The 21,645-nt window shown below is 43.4% G+C and overlaps 1 protein-coding gene across 1 annotated transcript; it reads right to left on the bottom strand.

Annotated features, from left to right (window-relative positions):
• Nucleotides 1-1,346: 1,346 nt before the first annotated feature.
• mylipa (myosin regulatory light chain interacting protein a) lies at nt 1,347-20,566 on the bottom strand. The gene is made up of 7 exons (XM_008301070.1): nt 20,344-20,566; nt 18,007-18,197; nt 9,180-9,365; nt 7,227-7,424; nt 6,933-7,097; nt 5,161-5,584; nt 1,347-3,048 (listed from the first exon to the last, which is right to left on the bottom strand). Exons 1-7 carry the CDS (start codon nt 20,428-20,430, stop codon nt 2,854-2,856), a joined length of 1,446 nt encoding a protein of 481 aa, XP_008299292.1. The 5' UTR covers nt 20,431-20,566; the 3' UTR covers nt 1,347-2,853.
• Nucleotides 20,567-21,645: the final 1,079 nt, after the last annotated feature.

Here is a 21,645-nt window from a genome sequence, read left to right as displayed (position 1 = left end):
CCCCCCATATGACCGAAACTTTGACGATTTATATAAAACTCAGTATTGAATTATTTTCAGATTGGCCACCTGATCTCTGGGTTTGACCATGAAAACTAATGAAAAAAAACCGTCCTGAGCTGTATTAAAGCTGTCTTTCATGATTTGTGTTATCCTGTTTAGAACCGGGCTACATGGTTGGAGCCAGCACCTGTTTTGCTGTAGTGCTACTGCAAGTTTATGACACTTCCAGGTTTACTTTTCAGGGCCGGTTGCTACGTCCAATCTTCCTTATACAGTCTATGATCTTCCCATATACACGTTTAAGGTGGTGTTCTTATGTGATGCTACTTATTTTGTTTTTTTGTTTTTAACCTGCAGCTGTACAAGATTTCTGCATGGCTGACGAATAACAAATCACAGCACTCTTTCTCACGTGTCTCTCCCTCCCTGCTGTCATCAGTGTCCTTGGAGTTAAAGCAGTGGTGCCTGAGAGCGAACAAAAAAAAAACTGATTTAAAAAAAAGAGAGAGAGAAAGAGTGAAGTGTTCTCACGCAGAAGAACATGGACAGACAGGAGGCTTCAGAGAGGTAAGTCAGACTAATCAATAACTTTTCTACTTTTAACTTGTACTTCCAAACTTTATAATCACAGTCCGGTGGTGCCTGTCAGTTCTAATCAGCGCAGAGAGCCTCTTTCTCCCACCGGCTGCCGAGACAACTTTCCAGCTCTCTTCCAATGATGGGTTGACCTTTCAGTGTACAACACACATGGGAGAAGTGAGGAGGAAAGTCACGGTAAGTACACCAAACAGCCTTAACAAAACCAGTCTGTTTGAATTAAAAGGACTTCCACGTGGTTTTATTATGCTAAATATTCCCTTCAGTTATCTAACGGTAAATCTGCCTCTTTAAACAAAAGGTCCAATCCTCTGAATGTAGTCTCTCTCAGTTTACTGGGGTTAGTTCCCTCCTACAATCGCTTCACCAAAAGGTTATGACCTTAGCTGACATGATTTGTAACTCGTTTAACTGAACAAAGAGGGCTTCCTCTTTTCTGATATGTCCTATGAGGACTGTTTGATTCCTGAAGAAGAAGTAAAGATTCTACCAACTGTTCTTCAGATTTATTTTGAGACCTTTTAAGGAGGTACCAACCTTCAGTGGGAACATTTGGCACAGTGGTTCCTTCAGCCTAATACCCGACAGAAAGCATCGGTTCACCCAAACATAGTACGTCCTTTAATAATTTAACACGCTACAATTATCGTATTATGATTTCTGGTTTCAGTGGCGTTCTGCTTGTTCTACTCTCGAGTGCTCGGAGAAGACCGCAAAACTGTAACAGATGCTCCACAACGTCAGGGTGTTTTTAAAAAAAACAACTTTATTAATACTTTCTCTTCTGTTAAAAGCAGAATATATATATAAAAAGGATTTAATTCTAAGAGTTATTTTACAGAGCATAGTGGCATTTGCTTCAGAAAACAGAAACAAATCGCTACTTGTACGATGTGAAAATTAAAAGTCCTTCCCCTGCAGTGACTGAGCATAACTGTGTCAGCATTAAACAAACAATGTTTTCCTTTTCTTAACAGGAAAAAAAAAAAGTCTGTGGAAAGTTTGTAATAATAATAAACACGTGTTGCTGCTACATTAAGGCCAAAACCCCCTACAGACATGTGGAAAACTTCCTTGGTAAAGTGACAATATCGCTGTTTTTAAAAATTTAAATACAGTCTTTGAAATTAAATAAAAAAACAAAAAGCTTGGCAAAAAAAACCCAAAAAAAAACAAAAGCAAGCAAGTATTGCACGTACAGATCTCCTAGTACCCTTTAAAATATCAAAAAGAGCTCACTAGTACACCCCAGAGAAGAAATTTATAGCTGGGGTTTTCAGAGGAAGCAGCTGCTGTTGGACAGATTCCTATTTTTGCAGAGAATTGTGGTTCTTTGTTTACTAGGAGTCTTTTAGTCCTCTTAATATCTGCTTTTCTGTTTGGATGGAGATGAACGTGTGAGAGCGGAGCAGTCTATGAAACCAGGCCTGTTGTTTTGGAAATGGCAGTTAATCATCAAGACCTTGTTTTGAGGTGAGAGGTTGAAGGAGTGTCAGCGAGATACAGTTCAGATGGACTAAAAGACCCCCCAAGACTCTAGTTTGACTCCGAGATCAGAATAAGACCATGGTAGTCTTCCTTTTGAGTCCAATTAGTACATCGAGGAGCAGGACTGCTTAGCCTCTGAACACCCCATCATTGGCATGGAAAACATGGAACATGAAAAACAATATAATATTAAAAAAAATAATGCATTTCACTCCATTACACCATGAAATTCAGTTCTCAAATCAAAACACAACTTTTAAAAAGTTTTAAAAATGAAAAAAAAAACAAAAAAAGACTCAATCAATATGCACAGTGTTCAGCTATTCTAAAACACATAGGTTCGTCATATGGATCGGGTTCTGGGGCTAGGAGCCTGATATGGAGCAAACAACCAAAAAAAAAAAGAAGCTCAAAAGCAAAATTCTGTATCAGATCAACTGATGCAATAACTTAATTAACAAGGACAATAAGAGCCTAATCTAAAAATCACGATGTGGTGGGTGTTTAAAACAAAGACGACTTGGACAGAATGATACACAAACCAACAACAACAACACTAAGAAACCAAATCAGACAAACTGACAGTCCAAAAGTGAAATAACAATAAAAACACACCAAAGCTGAGTGTGCCGGTCTTTGATTATGCTCAGGAGTTTCTATATGTTTGGTAGTTGGTGAAGTCCAGGCAGGAAAAACGCATGAAATCTGGCTGGTATAGCTTCAAAGTGTTCATAGTGGAGTTTGGTAGGTTGACTGGAGCCGTCTTTATGTGTGGTAGAGCTTGTGTTCATACTCGGTGGTGGAGCAGGTGTGAGGAGACGCCATGTCTCTGTGGATGGGTGCAGGAATGCTGCTGCGGTGCTGGTGGTTGCTGGTCAGCGTCAGGCTCAGCAGGCTGGTGCAGGTCGGCAGGTAGACGTGCTGCACGTGTTCCACCTCGGACCGACACACGGGACACAGCTGAGGGCATAGAGAGAAACAGTGTTTAGCACAGAGTCCTAGGTTGGACAAAAAATGTGACACTTTTCCTGGAAAATGTGAGCCTAAGAATTTTGTCATGGCTTCATCAATGATTTGTAGCCTCGCTAATGTTGGATTTCTGATCAGTTATGCACTCTATCGTCCAACACAGTAATAAAATAGATAACAAGAAGTATTATTACGTGTCCGAACGGCTAACTAGCTGACTTTTGGTTACGCTAATAACATTATGCTATGTTAGCTTGCTGTAGCAGTAGCTAGCTAGCAGCTCGAATTCTTCTGACCATCTGATAAACAAAAGCTTGAGCAAATGAAATCCCAAATTACTAATTTACAGTAACATCCCTGCTGATTACTACAGACTTTTCAAAACTTCTTTAAAGTTAGACCTTTTTTCAAGTCTTGGCCTATTAACTGTCAATTGACAATAAATTGTAAAATGGGGAGTTGACACACTTGTTTGGGTTGGATGCATACACTATATATAAAAGATAGACATGGCTAGCGTCATTTGCAGACTACCATTTTAAAGCCTTATGTTTGCCATTTAGCCCTTATCTTGGTCTTTAAGGTGCGACAAGCAAAAAGTGGATCTCCATTCAAGGACATGATACACGTCCATTCAAAAGTGACTGATCAATCACTGGGTAACCTCGTCTTAAAAGGTAGAGTCTGGCTTATTTTTTTAATTTTATTTTGAAATTTACATCTTTCTGTACCAAAGGATACTGAAACTGAGTTGTTGAGACCATAAACTCGTCAGGAAAAGTTCTACCGAGGTCACCAAACAAGCGAGAAGCAGAATCATTTACAATCTGGCTTCTTTTTGAACCAACAGGAATCACTCAGACAGCCGAGGGGGTCTACGACACCACTTATAACGCAGTCTGAGATCTCTTCTAGAACATTTCACCACCATTAACACCTTGAGTCATCCCCCGACTTTAAGGCATGTGAGAGTTGAGTCATTCGTGGCCCATTAGCCGTGTGATTTGGGGGTGATAGTATACATCTGAGAGTCCTCATCAGTCAGAACTGAAGTAGCCTCTTGGACAAGGTGTGAAACATCAAGAAACAAGAAACGAAGCCCATGTACTTTCTACTGACGCACTCATTCCCATGAACTGAATTACTGAGAATCTACATGGACGACATCTCGCTTTCTGAAATGATAACCAAGCTCACAAATGCATCAGCCTTGTACTGCATGACAAGTTGAGTTATCATATATAATACAATAATGATTCCCAAAGGCTCACACCTGGATGTGCTACAATCACACAGTTAACAGTATCTAGACGGGACATAAAAGCAGGAGGCATCTAAGCCAGTGAAGATGAACTGCACGTTAAGACAATATAACATCCTACAACACTGAGAGTCGCACAGAATGTCTTGTTTAGGCAACTTTAACGCCGTTATATCTCACATCAGTATTAAAATAGACCTTGTGACAAATATCTTTTACAAAAGTCGATCAGATTATGGGAACAGTTTTCACATTGTTTTTTGTCTTTCTGAAAGCAGCGAGCTTTCTTTCCTTTTCTCAAGTTTCTACTGACTCATTCGCACGTCTATTAGCTGGGTCACGTTTCCTAGTTGAGTTAATGGAAGGGAGATTTGCCTGGCTGCCATAATCCCTTCATAAGACAAACTCACTCACACACACACACACACACACACCATCTGCTTCCGCAAGATGGGCAACATTTAGCTGATTAAGTGTGGGGACAATCAGGTCAGTAGAGTGTAAGCAAGGCTTTGGACGTTGTTTAAAGGACCATAAAAGGATAGGAAGTTGGAACTAAAGTGTAATTAAAGAGCTTTCGGTAAAACTGCAGACTCAAAGTAAGATGAGGTTCTTTTGAGTTGAGGACCAAACAAAACAAAACTTTGATTTTCAGGCTTCTGACTTGCTGTCTAATTCATCTTTATGAAGTACTGGTTATAGGGTAGTGCTGACCTCAGCATTTGCACAACAGTATACATGACTTTGCAAATGCTAACCATGCTAATGAAAAGCCCACCTGCTGTGGCTCATAAACAAACTCATTTGTCTTCCATGGATAATTCTGTGGAGAAGAGTCTCACCTGAAGCTGACTCGCGCAGGTCTGGCAGCACACCATATGGCCGCATGGGCAGAACGCAGCATCTATCTCCTCCTCGCAGCACAGCATGCACAACAGAGCCTCCCTGAGCTTCTGCAGCCGCTCCTGCAGGGCCCGGCTCTGCTGGCAGCTGCCACAGTCCAGCCCCTCGTCCTGCTGCTCGTCCCTGCTTGGGGAGCGTGAAGGAGAGGAGCGCTCGCCGCTTTCCGAGCGGGACACCAGGTCCACGACGCCGGAGTTGTAGAGCGCGCGGCGAGCGTGGTCGTACACTTCCTTGGAGGTGCGTCGGATGTCGAAAACGTATTTCTTGCCCAGGTTGATGTTTTCGTTGAGGAAGAGTGAAGCTAGGTGGCCTTTAAAGTCTCTGCTGTACTGCATCATCACTGCGTTGGTAACTGTGTCGCACCTGGAAAGGAAAAGGAGATTAGACTTGACTACCAATGTCAATAAAAATAGAGCAAACTGTCCAATATTGATCTAAACATGTGTGTAAATAATGATTTCTGTAGTAACGCTGCTCTGGGCACGTCTGTGTTTATTTATATTCCCTTTGCACTGTGTATTCAGAGAACCCTTAAAGTTCATCGTGCTCTGATGCCACAGTCACCACTGTAAGATAAACACTTGCTTCGGAGCGAGCACGATGAAGACATGGCTGCTACAAAAATCTGCAGACTCTGAGCTAAAACCCATCCCTGAAACAAAAGCGACAGGGCCGTCTTTTGTACCTTTGTACTATTGTGATTGAGAACAATTTCATAGCTCAGCCATTTGAATTGTCCCTGCTCACAGCGATTTTTTTTTTTTTTTGAGTGCGAACACATATTGTCTATGGGAAAAGAAAATGCCTTTTTAACCCAATAAAAGATTGTCCTGAGCAATCTGTATGTCCATCAACACTCATTCAGGTCAAGGACATGTTTGTTTATTATTGTCTGTGCCACATCACGTGTGTTTTTAATATAAAAATGCCTATAAAAGGGACAGATGAACACTTGGTTAATGTGTAGCCTCTGTCAGCACCAAACACTAAATAGAGCAGAATGTGTTTTTACAGAACACATTTCAGGTCACGTTGTCCTCCACCTCTCTCATAAGCTACTAGTGTTAAGGGAAGGACAGTGAACGATAAACTGCATTACATGACTACAACAAGCTCCAGAGGTTGGGAAACACATTCTGAGCCAGGTCAGATTGATGAATGACTAGAAGACCGGGTTTTTCCTGGAAAGAAGACTCCTGCATAGAGATTTTTTTTTTACCAGGGCCAAAGGAAAATCACGCAATCAAAAAATAACAGAGAAGAAAAAAAAGCTTTCAATTTGTTTTGTTAATTTGGGGTTTTATTTACTGAAGCTTTTATTTATCAGACAGTCAGAATTAACAGGAAAATGAACAGATTTTTACTGTATGCGGACCGATCACAGTTACCTTGGTGCAGAATTAAAAAAAAAACTCTTCTGAGTCAGGAAAAAACCTTGAAAAGCTCCATATAGAAACACAGAACTATGTGCAGCAGTGCTTAAAATTAATTTCAACTTATCTTGGCTCACCACATGAGGCGAGCTGCAGTCTTTAGTCTGGTGCTTGCCTCTCATGATTTAGAGGTATTCACTTTGTGGAACAGTGCAAAGTTATCAGAAAGCCTGAATTCACTTCTATTAAAATGTGATTACATAGTCGCAGTGTATGGCATCGGAGTGTGCTTTATTTGAGCCACTGAGCTGGGATTAAATGACGTCTTTAGCGCTCACCTGTAGAAAGCGTGGGTCTCTGTGATGGCCCGGTACAGCCCGTTGGCTGCTCGGTTACTGATTAGCTTGAACAAAAGAACCACGCTATCATTTGTGTCCTTGGTGACTGTCAGGTAGACACTCTTCCCCGACTGGGTGGCAATCTGGATGATGGGGTAGCTTATCCTAAAATGACAGAAAAATATGTTACATACTGAATACTGTTAAAGAGAGACATGCAAAAAGTTCTCGACACCTCTTGGTGTTACTTTCAAGAAGCAAACACACCTATTACTACATCTAGGTGGAGCGTACCTGTTTACTAAGCTGAAGTCCTCCTTGCAAATGGCGATGCCCTCAGGGCCGACTCCGATGGCCAAGCGCTGACCGCCTGCATCGCGGGCCCAGTGCCACTCCACGCCGTAGTGCTCCAGAGAGGAGACCAGCTGCAGCGCCTGATACTCCACTGAGCCCTGGCTCATACCATCCAGAGCTTTGTGCCTGGAAATGATGCTGTAGAGGAAATGGAGAGGAAGACGGCTGTAGTTTAACCAGGCTCAGATTGGAAATGACGCAAAGGTTATCACGCAGATGATCTTACATGAAGAACCGCCTACATCGATGGGTGTATTACACAAGCCGTGCAAGACTAGAGTGTGTTTTATCTGTCAAAGTGAAACGCAGCTTTTCTGACAGCTTTCCTTATGAGACCAGTGCTTAGGCAGCATAGAGGGATGCTTCTGCAGACTGTGGTTGGAAATGCATAATGACACATGTACACTGTGTTGATCCACAGTTGGAAGAATGTTCTGTGAAATTTATAGAGAGCAAATACTGGGAAATGCATGGACTTGCAAAAATGCCAGACATTTGTTTAACTGTCTGCGGTTAGAAATCCTATCGTAGCTCAGAGCAGCAGGATTTAGTGATTTGGAGGCTGCAGACAAACTCTGTCTTATTTGATTTTCACCGTTTCTGAATGTTGGTGGTTGAAGAAGTACTTCCAACAGTTTTCTTTACTAAATTATTTAAAATCACACAATAAAAATACTCTCAAAGTCCTGCGCTAATTTAATACTCAAAAGCAAAGAGGGAAACCGGTTTTATCGACACAATGTGCTGACATTTACTTAATATCTGTTCAAGGTGGAGCTTTTAATTCTGATATAATGTTGGATAGTCTAATGACACATGGTGGAATATTTGATTTTGTGAGTACAACCCTGACCTTGTCCACAGTGCTCTGATCATTCATCAAGACATAATTAGTAGACAGTACGTATGAGAAAATAAAGCATTTATTATTCTGTTCTTAACTTGTTCTGTTTTTTTCTCTTTAAAAAGCAAAAACAAAAAAGCACTGATAACAATACTGCTGAAGTACCCGACCGATAAGCAGCATTGGTCAAAGCGATAGAACCGTTAAATTGTTAAAGAAATCCATTCCTCGGTAAGATACAGTTTCATACGCTCAACAACTGGTAGCAACATGAAAGACTGCACAAGTAACGGAGGCAAGAGGGAAGGGACGTGGCGTTCACACTTGCTTGTCAAACTGTCAGATGTATGGTAATGCCAGGAGTCACAGCCTTTAAAAGTTGCTGTAGTAGTAAAATTCTGTCACCCTGGTTGTGTTTGGGGAGATGTACAGTGGGAGGTTATGTCAGAGGAACTCTGCAAACACAAGCTATCTAATCTCCTGATAAGCGTGGGTGTATTAGCTCTCACACTGCTACGTGGCTGTGTGTGATGCACTCTTATCTAAAAAGTTACTCCAACTGAGAAGCAAACTGCTGTAAAATAATAATAAAAAAAAAGACAGCACATCAGTCCAACTGTGTGTCGCAGTTTTTGCTTAAAACAGCATTTTGAGTTTCCTAAAATACTTTTTATTATTTTCCTTGAAGACCGGCGGCTGCATTATGTCATCCTTGGCTAGTTGCCATGAGCTAATATTTACTTTTCATCAAGTCGTTTGAGGTGGATTCTTACCTCCCTCTAAATAGTGAGAGGGCAGAAGTTGAGGAGGGCTGACACAGAGAAAGGTCAGCGGGTTTCTGTGACTGTCCAATTAGATCGTTTGTGGTAATTTGCATGCTTCAAGGCTATTCGATTCCAGTTTTCTTGACATCCATAGTCATAATTTCAGGTGAGAGTAATGCCAACTACTTAGGAATGCTAAAGCAGTGAATACATTTCCCCAGAGGGTGCAGCATTTTGACTTAAAGCTGTTCTTGAAGCCTGCTGTGGTGTGTGTGAGTGTTGTACCTGTTGATCGTGGCAGTGCTGGGCTCCTCTCCACACAGCTCTGAATACCAGTACTGGGCTGTGTTTTGGTTGTAGTCACCAAACTCTGCCTGTGCCAGGAGTGCACTCAGCTCCTCTGCTTGCTCCGAGCCCATACGCAGGTGACCGTTGTGGAGGTCCTCCTTCACGTGCATGAAGAAGATGTGTCTGTTGGAAAGAACGAGGAAACAAGGGATGAAAATCTGACATTCTCATCTAGTGGACCTGTGTTTAAAGTAACAAACGAAGACAGATTCTTTGTTTACATTTGTCTTCCCTGATTAAAAAAAAAAAAAAAAGCAACAAATGAGCAACTTTCGAGGCACAAAACACTTCCATGTGTGATGGAGTTTGGACCTACAGCAGGTGGTCACTGCAAGGCTTGAATTTCACACAGCAGGTGTTTGTGTGCAGCAGAAGGAGAAGCAACTGACATTTGTTCAGCAGCTACAATGACTCTATTGCAGCCTCTTCCGCCACAGCCACTATTAGAACTTCCTTTAAATGACCTCACCGGACGCTGTAAAAGTGGAAATAGAGGAAGGGAAAGAAATTACAGGACTGAATGGCCGCTTTCTCCAGTGTATAATGTACTTGGACTTTTAACCTGTGACTCAGCGGTCAGAGCCAACTGTACGAGTGTCACGTGTTCAGTCCTCCTGTTGACTTAGAGTCTCTTTATACGTGACTTTTTCACCCAAAACAATGCGACCATAATGCCCACATAAAGGCAGTTCCCTTCTACTTGTGCTTTGCCTGATATGAACCATTCTTGCTCAGACTGGGGCGGGTTTTTATGAAGTGACAGTCGGGAAAATAGTTCAAAAGATTAATGGCGGTTATAAACAACAGTTGTTATTGTTTGGGCTGCATGATTAAAAAGGGAACATGGAGTTCTGGTGTGGCCAAGGAAAACAGCTAAAATCTCGAAAAAATAAGCCGTGGCAGGTCTTTCCATTGTTTTGACCAGAAGATGTGAGGAATTCTTTCCTTCTCGCAGCGGGACACAAGACGTCAACAGCAGTAACACCCTGACTGAGACGATCCTTACATCAGGGCCGACGCTGAACTACAGTAACCTCCGCGGAGCCTTCCTTGAGGTGACCTATGGCACAGTAACCTTAAGGAGATTGTAAACCGGCCTGCTTTAAGTCACCTGGTCCTGTTAGGGTTAAACCAGTTGGACAGCTTTCTTCTATTACCGTCTTCGTTTTGCTGCGCGTCACTTTTCTCCCAACACATCCCTCCACATGCAAAGCGACTTCTTACCCCATTTTCTCTCCTTTCACCAAATATTTTTTGCCATCCACATGATGCGGTAGACTAAAAAGCACGCTGCGCCTGAAACTGCTTGTTATTTCAACTAAAGGAAATCTCCCTTGGGCTACAGTTCTCTTTGAAGCGTGAGGCTAAGGGAGACATTTTACATTTGCGCAAATCAGGTCATACCGTGACTTGAGGATATTTGAGAGGGTTTAGAGGGACACTTACAGTGGAGGAGGAAGATAGCACACAGCACTCCTTCCCCTATATGAATCCGCTGTTTTGTTTATGCAGTAAATGCGTGAGGTGCCTCGTGGGAGCTACACAGGAATGATCTGGAGGTGACGTTTCCTGTGTCATCCTATGGGACTGGAAATAAAAAAACAACAACAACAAAAAACCCAGCCTCTTGCAGGAGCAGCCCGCCACCTGACGACAGAATACACTCACACACGTGTAATGCAGCTGCTTCACAATGCAACAACAGACACACCTCATCCGAAACACACACACACACTTCTTCCAAGGAGTATCAACAACGGCAAAAGCAGCTGTATTGCACACAAACAAAGTCGGTCTACACCGCCCCTGTTAAAGCCAGACTGTAACAACGAAGCCCCATAGCTGACTAGCCTCAGGCATAACAAACAGTGCTTTGATATGGTGTTAAACATCCCATTCCCTCCAACACACACACAAACACTGCGCTCCATTGTGTCAGGCCCAGCAGGCATCATGTGATGGAGCGCTGCTAGTTAGCTACCTGCCTGACGCAAACAATAGGGCTGACTTGACTGGGAGTTTACTACAGGTTGCCGACGAAGGGTTATTATAGGGCAAGCCGCGGAGGTTACTGTAGTTCAGACAGGGATTGGCAAGAGGTTAAGATCGGTCACGGCATCGCTGTGCTTGAGGTGCAGTTTATACCTTCACAGCTTCCTTGAGCACAAGTCCCGGCTTGTTGTTGGTTTTGGTTCTGACGAAATCGGAAACACGAGGAGATGTATTGAGTTCAACCTCCGCTTTGTCTGTGAGATCTGTGACAATGTGGGCCATGGTATGCGCTTTTTGCCTCAGAGCTGCTGAGCAAGAAATCAGACTGCGGCATTTCCCGTGTTGTGGGCACCCACATGCATGTAAACAGGTGTGCCTGCTTTGCTGAGCTCAGGGCCAAAACTGCAATTACGATTGAGAAGAAAACATCTATTACAAGCCGTACAGTAGGGCAGGTTAACAGGCCCTGCCACAGAGGTAACTATGGATCAAGAGTAGCTGTTCCTGTCTGACTGCTCCGGGGCCGAGAGGTATCAGATGCACACTCGGCCACCAGCAAAACAACTTGAGACGAGCGACAACATGCAGCCGCTTCACGTGTAGACGGTAGAGAATTCTCCCACTGAGATCCTTGTGAGTCTTAAAACACCAGCTTTGCACAATGAGAACTCCCTACACAACTCCTGCCATGATAACAAATATGTTGCTCAGGTTGTCCAAAAAACTGTCGGTCACGTTTGCTCCAATTAATTACAAAACACATGCACTTCTGCTTGTACTTGCCTGACCTTTACATTAAGCAGATAGCTTTTCAGGCCGCTGTGCCAGGACCAGGCCTTAGTGCTGCCTCAGCACCTGTCAAGGTCCATCCTCCACTCGGGGTGTGGGAGATGCAAGGGTCCATAAATCAACAGCGTTAAGACACATCTCCAAAAAGATCTTAGTCTTTTACAAACCCGTCACGTTTGCACACCAGTAACCAAGGCGACACGAGACAACAGAATGAATAAACGACCCTCACGCGCAAGTAAATGGGTTTCCAGGCAGATGATAGAGAAATTGAGTCACTGTGACTCCTTTTGAGTGTACACTGAATCACAGGACCTAAATCCGTCTCTTGGCATCGTGAGGATTGCATACAGCAGACTCATGAAACCGTTTATCAGCTGCCAAGCCTCTCCTCTGCATGACTCAGTCCTTTTTGATTCACCACATAAAGAACGGGCGCATGATCCTATTCAGACATATGTGCAACTGCATCACAACAGAGTGTAGTGTACTTCTGTCGCAACGCTGCCTCCGCTCCGAGCTGACCCTTACTAACGCTCCGACACACAGACTGAATACCAGGAAGTCTGGGCTGAGACCAAAGTCTCCTGGCCTACTTTTACTGTAATACACCACAATGCTTTGTCCTTCACAGACATATACCCCATAATCAAAGTCTTAAGGGGCTTACTTATTTGCAGTCATAACCCTGCTGTGAATGCTAACAGGTAAAATAAAAGCTATCCGAAACAGCGACTGTGGAGGAGGGAGAGGTCATGTGGGGGGGCTGCAGGAATGTTTGAATCCTTGATTGCCTGGCTGGAATAATTCAATTAAAGCGGGCCTGAACCCAGAGAGAGAATATTTAAAAATAGGCCACTGGTTACGGAGCTGTGCTAAGGGGATGAAATAATTCATGCCTTTCAGCTGATTTCTCCTGCCCATTCTGTGAACCGCTTAAATAAAAACTAAAATACCCCAAGATGCAGCGTTTGTGTGCTCTTTAGCTGCTCAGTGTGGACCCTTAAAAATCAACTTTTAAACGCACTCTGCTGCCACAGAAAAAGCAGGGCGTGCTTTTTCGAGTAAGAGACTCATTACCAAGTCAACTAAACTCCCTCCAGTCTGTTCCACCCAGCTATAAAAACTATTGTCTCATTTTAATGTTTTCTACCCCAACCCAGTGTCCGTTTTCAGCAGCATGCAGAATGTCAGCCGGTTCAGTACACAGCAGAACAAAACGTTCCCACAAACTGAAACCTAACACCTCTGCCTAGAGACTGCGCCTCATCCAGCCAATCATCAGTAGAGTTTCAGACCTCATCGGTTGGACTCTCAACAATGCGGTTTGTAAGCTAGTCAAATAACACACTGCCAGAAGCTATGTGCTGCGAGGTTACTATCTGTCAATGAACTGTAGTTAACTTTGCCCAGCATCTTCTCCCACGTTGTCGGCTGAATGAAAAGAACAGTGGCAATTGTGTTGTTTAGCACAAAGTCACAGAGCGATTGCACTAAATATAACACATGTGCCTTTGCACTGTGGCAAGTTGCACTGAAAAGCCATACAGCAACAAAACAAAGAAGCTGTTTGTGTGCTAAATTCCTTGGGCTACAGACTGGCGCTCTGCACTGGATGGTAAAACGGCGATTATAGTCCAGCATCAATCCTCAGTTCTGGCGCCAAACAAATATAGCAGCTCTGTCATTCCTGGACAAAGGCTAATGTTATGAATTCACCCAAGACAAACCAGACCCAGGTTACTCAAGTGCACAACAAATGCAGAGGATATAAAAACTCACAGGGAAGCTACAAGTGAATAATTACTGTCGGTGGAGCGTGCTGATAAAAACTTTGCTGTGCTTTCGAACACTAGGAGACCCACAGGCGTCTTATGTGATCTTGGGTTTGATCATCCGTGTAGCTTGCCACACACAGCGAGCTGAAAATGAGAACTTGGTGTGTGACCTGAATAAATTACCTCAAATTGTTTTTGTAGAACATTTGGTCGACGAGAAAGCGCATGAATTTTGTCAGAGATGATGCTCCCTTTCTAGTTTCCATGGGAGACCTACTGCTGCAGTTTCACGTCGGAGAAAAGACAAAGCTGAATTGTGCAGGAAATGAGAGTCGAGTTAAGCCAATGCACAAGAACCGTGAGGCTGCTGCAGTTAATCGGTGCTAATTAATGGAAAGAACACGGATACGCTCGTGCAAAGTCAAGTACGTTTTGACATTTTTACCCTGAGTTCTGCCACATTGCATAAGGTTGGAGCCTACAAGACCTTGCACTGCGGGTGAGACAAGGAAACACTCGGATCGATGGGTTGTTATGTAATCGATGGTATTATATAAGAAAGGAGAAACGCTGTCCTGTGAGAGTGATCGATAGAGCAGAGTCCTTAAGGTTAGATGTTTATCATTTTTAGTCTGCAATTGTTTCCAGCGCTGCGTTTCATCACAGAGCAGATTGTTTAGCAAAAACCTGGCATGTTTGTCTTTGAGTGTCTGTCTTTTTTCTTTTGTCACCGTCTCAGAGTGTTAGAAATGTTTTAATATGTAATCGCAGCGGCCTTGTGAATACGTTGTCTGGTGAAAACTACTGACGTTCAGAGGTGTAATGACTAAAATAAGTCTTCTTTAGTTGAATCTCGTTTGGATTTAAGTTAAAGATAAACTTAACCCCAAAGAGGTAAACAGGTTGACAATCGGGACCTCTGACACAGCCTGTGCTAATAGTTGTGCCCTTTGAGGGTATCCAGCATTTGCCTGATCAGAATGCTAACTACGAGGGCTAATGAAGGGGAAACATTCACATATTTAAACCAGAAACACCCCCAAGCAAGTGGTGCTTAATGATGCGGGTAATGCATGCTGTTGTTGAGGCCCTTGGGTCAGTATCCCCCTAACCAATAAAAACACTGTTCTTCCTGTAGTAAAGCAGCAAAAAAACAAACAGATAAGCTGATATGTTAGATGTTATAAAAGCAACTACAACTAAATTATTGGAAGCACCTCGCAGTGCAAAACTATCCCAAACCACAAAAGGTTGGAAAAAGCCCTGCTTCAGTCTTGTGGCGCCTTCAAAGCTGCCCAAAAAACAAAAGCTGAGAGGGGAGAGAAAGCTATTCTCAGAGCCAATTTTATGCATTTGCAAAAAAATGTGTCCTAGGCAAGCTGGGGAAAAAACAGATTTATAAAAAAACAAGCCTGTGAGAGAAGGGCAAATGGAAAATCTCAAAGCAATGAGATTAAACAGGCGTTTTTTTCACCACAGATGCAAGCTAAACTTAAGCCTTGCAGCTCAAATGGATATGGCTGCCCTTTTGGTTGTGAGCATTAAAAAGAACCGTCCAAAAGGTTATATAACTCTTTAAAAAAAAAAAAAAAAAAAAAAAAATTGCAGACCATACAACTGTAGAGCTGTATAGGAGCAGTCGATTCTTTGGTTTAAATACTACAAAAATGTGGTTTTCCCATCTGGGTATCACTCTTCCCAGCACAAGAAGACCACAGTAATGTAGCCAAACAGTCGGCTGCATGTGAGCGTGAACACTGGAGTGACCTGCTCGGCTTTGCGTGGCAGCAGAGTACACAGCGGCTTATTTAAGCAGCTCTGTGCGGGTTCAGCAGGTTACGTAATAAGGCCTATAAGAAGGGGCGTAGAGGCAGGGGCCAACCCCTCGGCTCATCTGAGGGAATCCAAACCTAGCAGAGAACATTCGCTCCAGCTCACATGTGCGCCTGCTACGTACCGAGTTATGGAACAAATGAAGACAGGCTGTACATTTTCTGCAGAACTGGCCATCTCTGTTCCCCAGACAGATTATGAAAGTGGCCCGCAGACGGGTGAATGATGCAAATGTGCAGTAGAAGAAGGTTTCGAGGCATGATGAGGTGTGTCTACTTGCTGATCTGTGTCTGCAGTAGAGCGTGGAGGCTGTGTTAGCTTAACTAGGTCAAAGGTGACAGCATGAGAAATGACTGAAATTAGGCCCCAGCAAGTCTTTAAATCACTAATTTGCTGAAATTCTGAACATATTCCGTAAAAGTCAAGGCAGACGTTTTAAATCCAAGCTTAAAATCAAACAAAAAACCCCTCTTTACTGCTACCTTTATTCATAAAAACAAACCAGGATAGTATTTCAAAGACATGGCATGCCTCCCAATGGAGGAATTTCAGAGCTCTTTGTTGCTGCTGTGCCATCAACATCTTCTCCTCACCTCTGAAGTTGATGCCGGTGTTTGCACCCTCACCGCTCTAATTATATCACATCTGAGCAGATGGATGAGCCAAAATTAAACACATAGCTTGACAGCACAGTGTGTGTGTGTGCCACGTGTCAGTATTACCAGCAACCCCACATACCATCGCCTGCCATCACACATCTTTATCTCAACTTTTTTTTTCCCCCCCTCACAACCCCGTGGCCCCCCACCTTCCACACACCCGACGCCAGCCATCTGCTGATAACCCCTGCTAATTAAGTGGAGGTCAGAGCGCAGGCAGCCAAGTGTCCTCCATGCTATCTCTCTCGCTCTCTGTCTCTGCCCCCACTCCTTTCACTTTCCTCTTCAAAGGTTGCCACCAAATATGGGCCACAGTCGGGGGAGGTTGAGAATAGGAGGGAGGTGGCGGGTGAGAAGCAGACAGAGAGGAAGTGTGAGAAGGCACAGTTTATATCTAACAGACAACAAAAGAGCAAAGTTGATATCTTCATGCTGGATGGAGCACAGTGAAGAGGGGAGGAAGGAGGGGACAGCTGAAGGTGGGTCAGTGGGTAGCAGCTGAGAGCGTGCTGGTCTGCCAGGAAATTTGGCCAAGGCAAATACATCTGAGTTTAATTTACAGTTCTAGTTACGTGCTGCTGGACGTGTGAGTGTGTGAGCGAGGACGAGAGCAGCGTGGTGGATCTTTAAAAAGACACCAAACAGGTTTCCCACTCAACGTGTGCCCTTGATCCACATCCACGCTTCCAGTCCTGCAATATTAAACAATGGAGACCCCGCCTGAGGTGAATATCACATCCACGGGATCGCACTTTGTCTAGCGTTTGGGACTGGTTCCAAGGGCCGCAAATGCAGTTTCTATTTATAAGTTCAAACAGAATTGGGGCAGATGAATACTGAGTCAGGATCTAGACTTGTCAGGGCTTGCTGCTTTGTTCTGACTAGGAGTCTTGTTGAAGTGAATCTGGCAGACTGGACAGATAGTTGGTTGAGATGGCGATCCAACATGTTATTTACTGTGGCAGGTTTTCTGCTTGCTACCGTGCATCCAAAATGAAAGTCATCATATGTCGGATAAACAAAAATGCCCACTAAATCTATATCCGGAGACTATCGCAATCACTATGAAACAGCTGCAATCGTGACTCACAATGATGCCATATTTCCGTGGAAACAAAAACCTGCGAGAAAAAAGAACACCCTTGCGCTGGCCTGTTTCCAAACCGCATCTGCAGAAATGTCAAACGCGGGGCTTTTGTTCAAACAAAAATGGCCACAAACAATTGGAACAAAAAGTTATTTTCAGTTGAATGGGAGCAGTGACAAGAGGTCCTGGCTGTCGCACAGAGGGTCCGTGGGGGCAGGCCTCAGAGCGACACATAGCCCCAGAGCTGCTGGATCACATTTCCTGCCTGGCGCTCCACCAGAATGACCTGTAGTAACCCCGGAAGGGTTTGGGGAAGAGGTTACTACAGGGCATTCTCACTGCCTTGGAAACAAAGTGATCAGATTATGATCTGCTCACTCATTACTGATGGCTTCATTCTTTCACGCACATGTTGCCTATCACTCGTCACATGGAGTCGTAAGTAAATATCAGTGTATCAGTATAAAAACAAGACTAGATGTTATTTTGCGGCGAGGGTGAGAGGCCAATTTCAAGATAGAGAAGGTGTCATAAAGGAAGTAGTTAAATATAATGATATCTGTTCACATGAACAAATGTCAGCGGCGCATGCATCGTCTGTGCAGCACGTGAGCTGGTAAACACACCTCGTCTGTTCCTGCAGAATGAGATGGGGCTCCACAAAGAACTTGACCCGCAGCCTCAGCCGACAGGGCGTCACATTATCCATCTGCTGGCAGATGCGATTCCTCAGATTCAGCCACAGGTTCTCGCCTTTGCTGCCTGTGAACTGCAGCCCAAAGTAGTCCACTTCAATTACACCCAACTTTCTGCAAACCTGGAGAGAGATGAAAGAAATGGGTCACCAAAAGTGGAATTTAGACAAAGCAATTTAAAAAGGATTCTAAACTAACCGTGCGGAAAAGCATATTAAGAGACACATCAAATCATTTGGACAGTTATTATAAAAGCTGCCTGCAAAACGTGACTTTTTTTTTTTAAAAAGCAGTAAGAACGGCCACGTGACTGGCAGCAAGTCAAGATGTGCTTTAATGAGACAAACTTTAATAAAGGAATTCCCTACTAGGAGGCTTTCACAAGACTTTCTGCACAGTGAAGAGTGTTTATTCTATTTTTAACCACCTCAGAGACATGTTTCATTTAGATGTTTACTTTATGCGGTCATAAATTCACAATTGTTTCAGTTCATGCAGCCATTAAAGTAATTAAAATGTAATAAATAAGATTATTAAGGTGCTGCACTGATTAAAAAAACAAACAAAAAAACAGTTGAATTGGTTTAATGTAATACTCTTTAGGTACAGTTTTATTTTAATGCAATGTGACAAGAGTTTGGTTCACAGCATGGCATAATGAGTCAGAGCCAACATGGGCGCAGAGGAAAGACACAAGGCCCCAATATAACCTTGTTTTGCACATAGTCCAAGAGGTGTAAATGATAATTATATTTCATTTGTTTAATATTGTGTGCAGTGTTTGCTGCAGTGACTTTACATATATTGAAAAAGACTGACATTGCCACATTTTGTTTTTTTCTGTCATACATAGTGCAGTGTGAGAAAAAGAAAATACAGGAACATACATTGAATAATTATTGGGGGAAGAAAAACAATTGTGCTAAAGCAATTAGCTGGATTTTGTAGGGGAGGGCCTCAGCATAGAAAACAACAAATTAACTTTAAAAAATAGCTAATTGGAACCTTTCTCATATGGTGACAAAGAGGAAAACAGTGTTCTGCTTTGGATAGCATTCAGATCTGGCTGTGCAGTCATCATAAGGAGCTTTGTGGTGCCCATTTAAATGAGCAAACAAATTAGTCTTGTTGTCTGATGTGATGACAACATGTGCAAGACAGTAGCTTCTTTTTTTTTTTTGCAATTTCTCTGGCTGAAATATTTCCATACACACTGATGTTTCTTTTTGCAACCTGATCTTTCTTTTCTTGTGTTCCTCACTCATTCTGCTGCACACACGTGGTGCCTGCATGTCAACAAACTCTGTCTTTTGTATACTGAAAAAAATATTTGTGCTTCCAAGAACCCATTAAAGTAAATGGGCTTTTCTTGTAGATTAGTAATGGAGAAAGAGAAGGGTTTCCTTATTGCAGCACGGTGTGTTGACTTAATGCACTCCCTGCCATGTGACTACTGCACATCACAGCCTCGTCTTAGTCGCTTTATAGTTTTCACGGTGATAAGAGAGAGACAGACTACTTCTGCTGCTCATCCAGTGGTTCCTCCACACGCATACGCGAAACCCATTAATATTCTAAAGCTCACGATCGCTTGGAAGTGAACTTGGGAGGCTCTCCAGGGGTAAAGGGGGCTCATCAACCCCGCAATCCCACGCCCCCTCAGCGGCAGCGGCCATGGGTTCTTACATAACCGCTGGTCTGCAGGGAGCCCGGAGGCTGAGATAAAACTCATTCATACCCGCGGCAAGTCGAGAATATATGCAATGCATACGAATTAGCCTTATATTAAAAGAAAAAAATACAAGAAAAAGTTCCTTTGCTGCCATGTGGAGGGGAAAGAGGGGGGAGATCACAAGTTAGTGAAGTTTCTGTTTGAGTGGAGCAGCTGGTTGAGCGCACCAGAATGAACTCTAGTAACCTGGACAAAGCCATCTGCCTCTCAGTGAGCCGTGCAGGTAGAGGTGGCCGTCGGCAGTTTTTCTACCAAACTTTGCTGCGTGAATATCAAGTCAGATTCCCACCGTGAATCCGGGTCCGTTTCTTTTCTGCGAGCAGAACATTTTGTTTCCTCAGTTTTTTTTAATGTGCAACTGTAAAATGGTACTTTAGTTGCTGCTGCTCACGAAAGACGCTCACATCAAACATCGCTTGATAAAATGCAACCAAACCGGCTTCTTATTTGGTACAATATCTGAGAGATTTGAAAGTTTCTCGCTGCGTTTCTAAAGTACAATAATAAAAAAAAAACGTGATGCGCGCTGATCCTACCTTATTGAGACAGTCTTCACCGTTCGCCTTCGCATCAACTTCCACTTCCATCACCACCGAATCTGGACGGGTAACGTGGCAAAGCATTTTGGCTGCTGTGAATCTTTGGTGTGCCACTCTGTAAATACAACCAAAAACAGTTCTCGAGCCTTCCTGGGAGAAAAACAAAAAAACACACTCAAGCCTTCATCACTTTCTTATCCTCCTTTCACTCCGTGTGGCGAATCTGTAGCCACCAGCTGTAGGGTATATCAATGAAATGCCATGCACAGCACCGCCTATCTGCAGCAGACCAATCACACGCGCTTTAATATCCCCGCAGCGATTTCTTTTAACCAATCAGAAGTCGCGTTACATGCGCGCACTGTTCTGGCTCGAGCTCACCTCCTCGTGCCTTGAAGTGTGAGAAGTCCGCTGCGCCCTCGTCTGGCTCGCCTGTTGCACGCATGGAGGAGAAAAAAAACTCACCTGCTCCTAATGAATTAGACATTCCCAACTCCAGCACATCTCAGGGTGAGTTTAATGGCTTGTATAAGGTTTTTTCTTCTTTTTTGGGTGAATAATGTATGGGAATACAGTCCAAAAATAGCTGCTATAACGGGGAAACGTTCCGCCTCGCTAGTTCTCTGTCCAAAGCTTTCATGAATTTTTCATCTTCGGGACCTTCGTTGTTTTCAACTCACTTCCACTTTTTTGTTTGTGAGGTATAACAATGTTGCTTGCGTAACAGTTGAGTTTTTGATAAACCTTTTATTTCATGTCAAAGTGGGGGCACATTTCTGGAGCATATAACCCTATTTACAATCATTTTTACGCAGACACCTAAAGTAGTGCCTTATGGCGTGTTTCCTGCCTCGCTAGCGTAGACTGGATATACAATTTATACAGCTACAGTCTATGCTTGCTGGTGTCTTTTCGTGACCCCTTCTCCCAACCAGAGAGTCTTAATAATTCAATATTTATTCTGCCTCATCACCTTCACAACACCTACTACTTTATGATATATTATTCAGCAGCAAAGTGTGGTGATTTCCACAGTGGGAGACAGGCCAGACCAAAAAGACACAGCAGAGAACTAACTGCAGCTTACACCTAAACCAGGGAGGCATGATGTCGGGCCAGGCTCTGTGTTTGTCTTGCCAGGGGACATTTCAGAGTCGAGGCAGCGTGACTCTCCGTAGTTCTGTTCTCTCCCACAACTGCATTCCTGATGTACCATCAGTGACTCAGATGCAGCTGGAGGAGATCCAGGAGGAGCTCCTAAACACATTAACTCACTCCCATTGTCCAGTGAAGCATTTA

This window comes from Stegastes partitus, unplaced genomic scaffold, assembly GCF_000690725.1.
Source record: "Stegastes partitus isolate 25-593 unplaced genomic scaffold, Stegastes_partitus-1.0.2 Scaffold34, whole genome shotgun sequence".
Classification (NCBI taxonomy): Eukaryota; Metazoa; Chordata; class Actinopteri; family Pomacentridae; genus Stegastes; species Stegastes partitus.
The sequence above is the reverse complement of the archived record's forward strand: the minus strand, read 5'-3'. Positions and strand labels throughout refer to the sequence as shown.